The 9,347-nt window shown below is 37.0% G+C and overlaps 1 protein-coding gene across 1 annotated transcript; it reads left to right on the top strand.

Moving 5' to 3' along the window:
- Positions 1-1,860: 1,860 nt before the first annotated feature.
- LOC135154198 (carbohydrate sulfotransferase 13-like) lies at positions 1,861-9,024 on the top strand. The gene is made up of 3 exons (XM_064099520.1): positions 1,861-1,864; positions 3,482-4,131; positions 6,555-9,024. Exons 1-3 carry the CDS (start codon positions 1,861-1,863, stop codon positions 7,440-7,442), a joined length of 1,542 nt encoding a protein of 513 aa, XP_063955590.1. The 3' UTR covers positions 7,443-9,024.
- Positions 9,025-9,347: the final 323 nt, after the last annotated feature.

Raw genomic sequence — 9,347 nt, 5'->3', positions numbered from 1 at the left:
ATTCAGATTCTGTACAAACTCAAAAACATCATCACCTATGATATTACATTTCTTGCTTCTTACATCAAACCCTGTAATCACCTTCAGTCCCTTCCAAGCATCTCTTGAGTTTCCTACTTGAAATTTTCTATCTACTTTTTTACCAAACTGTCTTTTCCTATTCTTGATATATTTCTTAAAGTCTCTCTCAATAGACTTCACTGAATCACCATTCTGAAAGGCCTGAACTTTCTTGTGTATGTAGTCTTTGCATTTCTTGTCTACCCATGGTTTGTTATTAGGGTATATTTTTGTTGTTACCTCAGGGATTAACATATTCTCGCAAAACTTGATGTAGCCTGTGACAGTCAGGGTCCTCCTTTTTGAGACAATTATCTTGCCTATCAGAGGAAACGGAATAGTAGTTACGTGACGAGAGTTCACGATGATATAAGTGATAACGTTTGCACAATTCAATCTGAAAAGTATTTCACCTGGCTATTGATTGAGGAACATGCTTTCAAAATTACAGCTGAAGACTGGAGCATGTTGAATAAAAAAGATAGAGTCCAGGTGGGTGTTTCATAAAGCTGTTCGTAAGTTAAGAGAGACTTTAAGAACGAGTGGTGAACCTTTCTTACGCGCCAAGTAATCCCCAATGAATATTTAATGGTGAATATCATTTACCACAAGAAATGATGACCAGTCGTTCTTGAAGTCGCTCTTAACTTACGAACAGGTTTATAAAACGCCCCCTTAAATGGTGGAAAATGTAGCATATCAGTCCATGTAGAAGTACCCCTTCATAGGTAACTAACAAGAATTGAAAGTTTTGGAGGTCACTATTATAATTATTATTACTATTAATGTTATCATTGTTATTATCATCATTATTATTATTGTTGTTATTGTTATCATTATAATTATCATCATTATCAGTATTATTATTGTTGTTATTATCATTGTCACCATCATCATCATCGTCATCATTTATTATTATTATTTATTTCTTTTTTATATATATTTTTTTAATTTTGTTGTTGTTATCATAATTATGTCGTAATATTGACGCATATCGCGTTATAAATTTATTATTTATTATCAATTTATATAGTGTTGTAATATATACTGTATACAGATACTGTATATACGATCATTTTGATCAAATATCTTTTTTACACGCATATATCAAATGAAAATAAATTAATTTATAAAACTTTATTCGCCCCTCAAAGTTTTTGCATAATTACTACACCACTAATGAACTTGGATACGGAGTGAAGGAAGTATTTGTATTTTCATACGCTTACTACTCGACAATGAGTGTGCTGGGTAAAACACACAATGCATCGTTCAACGGGGATTGAATAATAAAGGGCTAATAATAATAGGATTTCGTTATCTGGTTGAATCAATCAATGTGCAGTGTTAAATAAAATAGGTCTAATGGGAAAATGGAAATTGGTCCTATAAAAGTACAGGAAACTTCAGGCATGATAAGAACTAAAAACACTGTATTGAGTTGACTCAAGACTATATAAATATCGGCTCTGTCTATCATGAGAAATTCATGATATGCATTGCTTCCTTTACTTCTTATCAGTGGCATAATAAGGCGAGTGAATTGTGTGTGGTCTCTCATTGACTGCGTGTTATAAATACATAGTCTTAAAATGTACGTTTTCAGATCTCTGCTAATACAACCATGGACCTATTAAACTGACCTGTAATTGTATTTGTAAAGAGAAACTAAAATGTTTTGAGAGGAAAAGTAATTATTTTGCTACTTGGTAACATAATCATTGCGGTATAAATGTAATGAGTAGTTAATTATCATGTTATCATTCAAGTGGGTCTATATTACTAGACTACACTAGCATTATGGGTAATAATAATTATAACATTTGTAGGGCGCTTAATACAGGTGTTTCTAAGCGCTCAGTTTTCTGCCTATCAACTAAATTACCGGAAAAAAAAAAAAAAAAAAAAAAAAAAAAAAAAAAAACCTTGATATATTCAAAGCAAAATTTTAAACAAACAAATGCAACTAAGATGTGCACCTCAATATAGACCAACCCACAACTGATACCTATACATTAAAAAGGTGGGTCTTTAGCAAGGTCTTAAATTGATCAAGGGAGTTGGCATTATGGATGTAAGATGGTAATGGCAGGAAACCTGCCAGATATGAGAAGTTGAGGACTCGAGATGGCGCTATTGGTTCGCATCTACTTTAAGCTTTCGGGTCCGAATTATGTTTTATACTACATGTAATTTGATTTAATATAATGAGTGTAAGAAGAAAAATGGGCCGTTTAATATAAGCGCACAAGCTGCACAAACGCCGGTGTTAATTTATATTGATCCACACCAGAGAGGTGTTGAAACACCGGTTTGGCGTTAGGCGAACACCAATTTGGCACTTAAGCAACATCAATGAGTGTTAAACCAATATCGGTTTGATATTCTTAACTGGTGTTGTTTCAACACCTTTCTGGTGTGGACCGATATAGATACCAGGCTGGTGTTGAATTAATACCAGCGTTCTTGCAGTGTATTATCATTATTTCAATACAAATGTCCGAGTTGGGTGTGTTAGGTAGAAGTGTTGGGTAACAAAGTACAAACAATCGAACACACTCCTTGATTGTATTCGACGTCTTGGGCAACATAAACTGTAAGTATTGGGCAACTGTAAAACGCCGTTTAAAATTTTAAGCACGTTGTTTAAGCCAATCACTCTAACAACTATTGTTTAAACTTTTTAAACAACTGCTTAAACTTTTCAAACAAGTTTTTTAAAACAATTTAAACAATGTGTTATTTTTTTATTTACTGCGTACGGTAATTTATGACGTTCTGTTTCATAAAATGGTAATGAGGGGCAAGACAAATGGATCCAAGTTTCTAAAAAGCTACGAGCGAGTGAAGCGAACAAGCAAGAAATATGATACTTTTGATACAAAAATATTTCATTTTTCATTATTACTTGTTTCCCTACGCCTACCTAAGCATGGTTTCAAAGAAAAAGAAGAGAATTCAAGCTTATTTCAAGTGGTTCACGGTTATATTCAATACACGTATACATCGCGATGGTCTAGGGGGGGGGGGGAGCAGTGCATGAGGCTTCTGAGAATGTGTTGGGTAAGGAGAAAAGTTACAAAAAGGAAAAAAATACATGTATCTTCAAATCTATATTCTTCTTTGGTAGCATTCAACTTTTTTTCCAGTTTTTGCGCAATTTAATACTCGGACTAAAAGTAATTGGTACTCTCCCAAGTGGAAACTTTTGTCCACATTCATATCGTCATTCGCTTGAAGATAATTCTACTAATTCATAGATGTGAAAAATGCTTCAGGATATCACAAATATTTTTACAGATTTTTTTTTGTAAAGTGTTAACTTTTTTATTCAATGTATATTGATTATTGGTTGTGCAATTCTAAACATTAATTTTGATCGATGTAATATTTAACTTGACTTTATTTTTTTTTCTGACAGCATCTTACAGTATCCTGCATCGGGATTATAAACGGGATACGAACCTCTTAATAAAAAATGATTCATCTTTTCGCCCAGTCATCATAAAGGATCTCCCAGGCATTCATGAAGATCGTCCAACCGTCGTAGAAGATCGCCCAGGTGTTGAGGAAAATCGCCCAACCGTCACAAATGATCGCCCAGGCAGTGAGGGAGATCGCCCATTCGTCGGAAATGATCGTCCAGGCGTTGATGAAGATCGTCCAGCCACCGTAAAAGATCATCCAGGTGTTGATGAAGATCGTCCAGTCGCCGTCAAAAATCGCACAGGCATTGAGGTAGATCGTCCAACCCTCGTAAATGATCGCCCAGGAGTTGATGAAGATCGTCCAGCCATCGTCAAAGATCGCCCAGGAGATATTGAAGATCGTCCAGCAGTCGATAAAGATCGCCCGGGCGTTGATGTAAATCGTCCAGCCGTCGTAGGAGAAAACTCAGACGTTGGTAAAAACCTTTCAGCAGCCGTAGGAAATCGTCCAGCCGTTCTTAAAAACCACCAAGAAGGGCAGGTCGTCGTAAAAGACCGCCTACCCGTCGCCAACGATCGATCAGCTGAGGGGTTAAATCGCTCAACCACCGTCATTGAACTAACAGAAAGCACCAAACTAGAGGTAAAAACAAATATATAATTCAAACACACTCGTGATGATGATTATTTGCATTCTCTTTTTACAGCTCTAGAATTAAATATCTATTGTGAATGAATGAGAAAGATGTAAATTCGAAATCATAAACAAATGTTAAATCAATAACTGGTCAGACATCCGAGTCCAATTTTTAATTTTGACACGCTCTTGCTCAACCAATGTTTTGTTAAGTATTGATATAGAGATCAATCTTTCCCTTTCCCATCACCCCTTCTTTCTTCTTTATTGTCCCTTTATTTCAAGGACTCCAGGTTAGAACAAAATTCAAAAGCAGTTAGAACTTATGATCAGTGGTTTTTGAGTAGCCCTGTCTGTATCGAAAGTTTTTCAATAATAAAGATGATCATCGGTCTGTCGGTATAAATCGGCAGTGTAATCGGGCCAATATTCCTTGAACAGGATGGTAGACGCCCCCTCTCTAAATTCCATAGATTTGAAAGTCAATCCAATAGATTATGATCAGGGACCAATCAAAAATTGGATCAAATGTTTCAATAGGGCCATCTGCACCATCCCGAGTTTTCAAATTAGCGCGCTATTTCTGATCCGGCAAATTATCCCGATCTGAACAATCTCGAGATTATTTGCAATGGAGACGCAATTATCGCGCTAGTTCGTAGGATTAATCTCGAGATTGCAATCCCAAGTCAACTTGGGTTATTTGCAAAATAGCGCGCTATTTTACGAATTATCGCGCTAATTCATAGGTGCAGACGCACTCGGGATTATTTATTCACGGCGTCAGACCATAATGCATCGATGCCTCGCTCGAGCAAGAATCGCTCTTGCGATGGTGGATCCGCCAGTAAATGTCGTTTAATGTATACTGACACCGAACACCTGAACACGTTGCACTAACTGGGGTTTTAAAGCCGACACCATTTGATACCCGAGAACACCTCAGAGGACCCAAAGGATGTGCATAATTACACTCTTAGAAAAGAGGTTGTTACCGGGGTTCTAAACTTGTCCCGTATTTGGAACCTTTAAAGATTCCCTTAAAGGTTCTAAATTACTTAAAACAGCAACTTTATAAACATTTTCAGATACTTTACAAAAACATTCAAGGTTCTTCAGCACGTAAAGGACATTTTAGTTACCCGTTTCTCAAGGTTTCCAACTACAGGACAACAGTGTTCCAATTTTCACCTTTTTTCTAAGAGTGTATATGCCCAGACCTGCAAGATCGACCAGGATTTTGTTTCATAAAACTGTTCAAAATAATACGCACAACTGGAACCAGTTTAAAGTGCAAAATCAGTTACATATAGATATCATTAAAGGACGAATTCCGCCCCAACTAAAAGTTGAGTTGAATAAAAAGAGAAAAGGCCAACAAGACCATCACTGAAATTTTCTTTTTAAAATCGGATGTAAAATAAGGAAGTTTTTTTGGGGTGGTGGACTTGACCCCTAAACACATGAAAGGGTCTCCAGTGACAGCCGTTCGTGAAGTCATTCCGTTACTTTACGACAAAGAATGAAATATTTTCAAATTAAAAATTCAAAGACGTCACTGGCACGTACAATTTATCTTGAAAGGGCATGTATGGTGGAATTGGCAGATCGGTAGTGGGGATCGATCGGGGGAGTATTTCATCAACATTTTCATCCGACAAGTTGTCAGATCTGACAACTTTCCTTGATTTTGATTGGCTGAGAGGCATGGTTCCTATGGTAACTGTCGGATAAAATGGGACTTGTCGGATAAAACTTCTGACAAGTCCTTTCATGAAACGCTTCCCTGGTGTGACCTTTTAATTTTTTTGGAAAATAGGCCTACCGGAAAAATACAGCCCAATCGGGGTCAGTCTTGAACGGCATTGCTTTGGCTTCCTATAAACGCATCTCACAATGAAGGAAGTCAGCAAGGGCAAACAACATCAGGGAGTTTTAACTTCGCCACATTCGGAGGTTTCAAGAACACAGTAAATGTATCGAAACTGTCGTCAAATGACAAAAAACAGCTGGCAGGTCTTTTGCGAAAATTGGTGAACCGGAACAGCAGTTTCGTCCTAAGTTTCGGAGCTGACGAAAAATAGCAAATAATTATGTCGTTTGTCCAGAGTCAAGGACGAAGCCGCCAGTTCTCATCCCCAAGCTTTCGACAAAGACTTGTTGGTTCCAATTTTTCTGAGTTATGATTTTCATTACAGAACGAGCATGCGATCTTAAACACATAGGAGTAATGCCGAAAATTTGTTTACAAATTATAATTTCCTACTATTAAAGCCTCTTTATTTACTGCTTTATTGTTCTTGAACTGCCCATACGTCGCGGAGCAAAACCAAGCAAGAAGTAAAATCGGCTTGATATCTGGTCTGGCCGATCGGCAATGGAAATTTAAAAAACTGAATTAATTTATGTTCACTTTTCTCTTTTCACAGTCGCTTGCTAATGCTACACATCGTCAGAAAGTACGCAAGGATGTCCTACGAAAGGCATGCTCCGAACTCAAACGGAAACCATCAAGAACGGGTAACCTGAGCCCAAAGGCTCTTGCCTCCTTCGACCATACAATGTTCTTTGATAAGCACCGAATGATGTACTGTTATGTGCCAAAGGTAGGATGCACTAGCTGGAAGCAGGCTTTTCTTGCATCCCACGGGATAATACTGCCCAGCAACGTAAGCATCCACAAGACATTCGAAGCTACTTTCAAGAACTTGAGTCAGGTGAAACCAGTATTAGCCAATCGGAAAATCAAGGAATACACTTATTTTGTGTTTGTCCGCAATCCTTTTACACGTTTACTGTCAGCGTTTCGCGAAAAGATTGAGAATAGAAACCCCAGAAACCCAACTGATTGCCACCTATGTTTCCTGATGACTCGCTGGTTCCGGGAAACAGACCCGCTATACTTGGACAGTAGGAACCGCTCTGAACCATATACCTTCGAACAGTTCGTCCGGTACGCCATTGGTACTAAAAAACCAAACGAGCATTGGACCAATCAGTATCAGTTGTGTCACCCGTGTCAGGTCGATTTCGATTTTATCGGGAAGTACGAAACCATACACGAAGATGTAGAGGATTTCTTGAGATCGATGACGAGCGGTTCTTCGCTAAGGTTCCCAGAATCTGATCCTTCAAAACCACGAACGCATAGTTCCAGTGATGAGAACATGGTTAAGTACTACAGTTCTCTCCCGGATCACGTCTTTGTTGCCCTTGTTCATAGCTTGTACCGTGATCTAAGAGTGTTCGGGTATTCTATACCGGAAGTTATCAGTAGGCCCAACCTGCGTCTTCCGGTAACCATAGAGACTGATTAAAAGAAGTATCTTTAGTATTCACTGCTGCGCAGCTGGATCGAAGGAAAAATCTTGGAAATTATGCGTACACCAAAGATCTAATATGAAAATCACATGCAGTGACATCAAATAGAACAATGGCCACTTGCGTGGATTTATGGACAAGTTGAATATGCTACGCCAACTGGGTATCTGATCGAAAGATAAGCTTAAATATCTATATAAAAATGACAAAGATTCCTAAAATTATCATGGTTAGGAAATTTGTTTGTTGTGTGTGGGAGGAAATTTGATGTGTCACAACAATAATGAATGAACAAAATATTAATTGAATATGATTTTTCATTAAACCATTTTGTGAAAATCAATATTATGTATTCTTTCAGCTCAAATTATGGCACTTCTGATATTCCGAATTTTTAGTAAGTTATTCATTATGGATATAACGATATGTGTTGGTATTCGAAGCAGAATGAAGGACACTAATTGCAGAGGAGACAATGGTCTGTATTCTGAAATCTATTTAAATAAGGTCAGGGTCTTACTCTGTGTTAAAAATTATGGGAAGCCCCAAAATTTCAAAATTTTCATTTATATCATATCTTTACTTGGCTCTTTGCTCGTGTTTTAATTTGAAGAGAACTACCCCGGTAATAATTGCTATACAGTGCGTCCCAGAAAAAACGAAACCGAAATTAAGCGATGATTTATCATAACTTAATTACAAATACAATAGACAAAGGACCTACCAATGTAAAGCTTAAAAGCTCCCCTTTCATCTGATATTACTTAGATTATTCCTTATTCACGCATGGGTGAGCAAAAACAATTTGAAGAAAGGATACCAAAAACTCATTTGGCTGGGGGTATCTGAATTTCAAAAAGAAAATCACATGCCTAAAAAGTTCAATATCTGCTCTTTTATTTGATACCTTAATCACAGAAAAATGTCAAGAAGTAAAAAAGTTATGTTCCCTCGAAACTGTGCTTGTATTTCCATAATTTCAATAAATAAACGTGTTTTCACCGGTTTCCCACAGAAGCTATCGCATGGTTAATGATGCATGGCTGATCGTCAACAAAACGTAGTGTCAAGTGAGTTTGAACGCTAGCCTGTCATGCATGTAGAGCCTCTTAATTTTACGAAATTATTGAAATTCACGCCTTATTTAAAATAACTAGAACTTTGTTATTTCATGACCATTTTCTGTAATTGGGTATCAAATTAAAGCGAAGATATTGAACTTTTTTAAAATGTGGTTTTCTTTTTGAAACCCAGATACAGCCCGCCAAATGACTTTTTGGTATCCCTCTTCACATTGTTTTTGCTCACTCATGCGTGAATGAGAAATAATCTAAGTAATTTCAGATGAAAGAGGAGATTCTAAGCGTTACAATGGTAGGTCATTTGTCTATTGTATTTGTGATTAAGTTAGATTAATCTCGGTTTCGTTTTTTGTGGGACGCACTGTATAGTAAATTATTAACGATTCAAGTGTCAAATCAAACGGCACTTAACAGTTCGATAAACCTGTCACAAATAGCTATCCATTGTTAATCACAACTTTAGACCAGAGTATGAATTAAACTCGAGTTCAGAAAATGGGCCCTTAATTGTTCTATATTATAAACTTAGATATGTATAATAAAGCAGTTAATGGGGAAAAAAGAAAGTCTGAGAAAAGAGACAGATGGGAGGTAAAGACAGACATAGATAAATACAGATCGAGACCGAGAGAGAGAGAGAGAGAGGGGGGGGGGACAAAAATGGAGTGGATAAGGCGAGTCGAACGATACAGAATTTTGGTGGTCGCGAAAGTGGCATATTTGTAGTTTCCAAAATATCAGTTTCACCACAAACCTTTAAGAGTAATGAGAAGAGTTAGTCAAAACTATATGCACTATTGGAAAGAGTAAAAAATAAAT

The sequence above is a fragment of the Lytechinus pictus genome, chromosome 5, assembly GCF_037042905.1.
Source record: "Lytechinus pictus isolate F3 Inbred chromosome 5, Lp3.0, whole genome shotgun sequence".
Lineage (NCBI taxonomy): Eukaryota > Metazoa > Echinodermata > Echinoidea > Temnopleuroida > Toxopneustidae > Lytechinus > Lytechinus pictus.
This window is presented reverse-complemented; position numbering and strand designations above follow the sequence as displayed.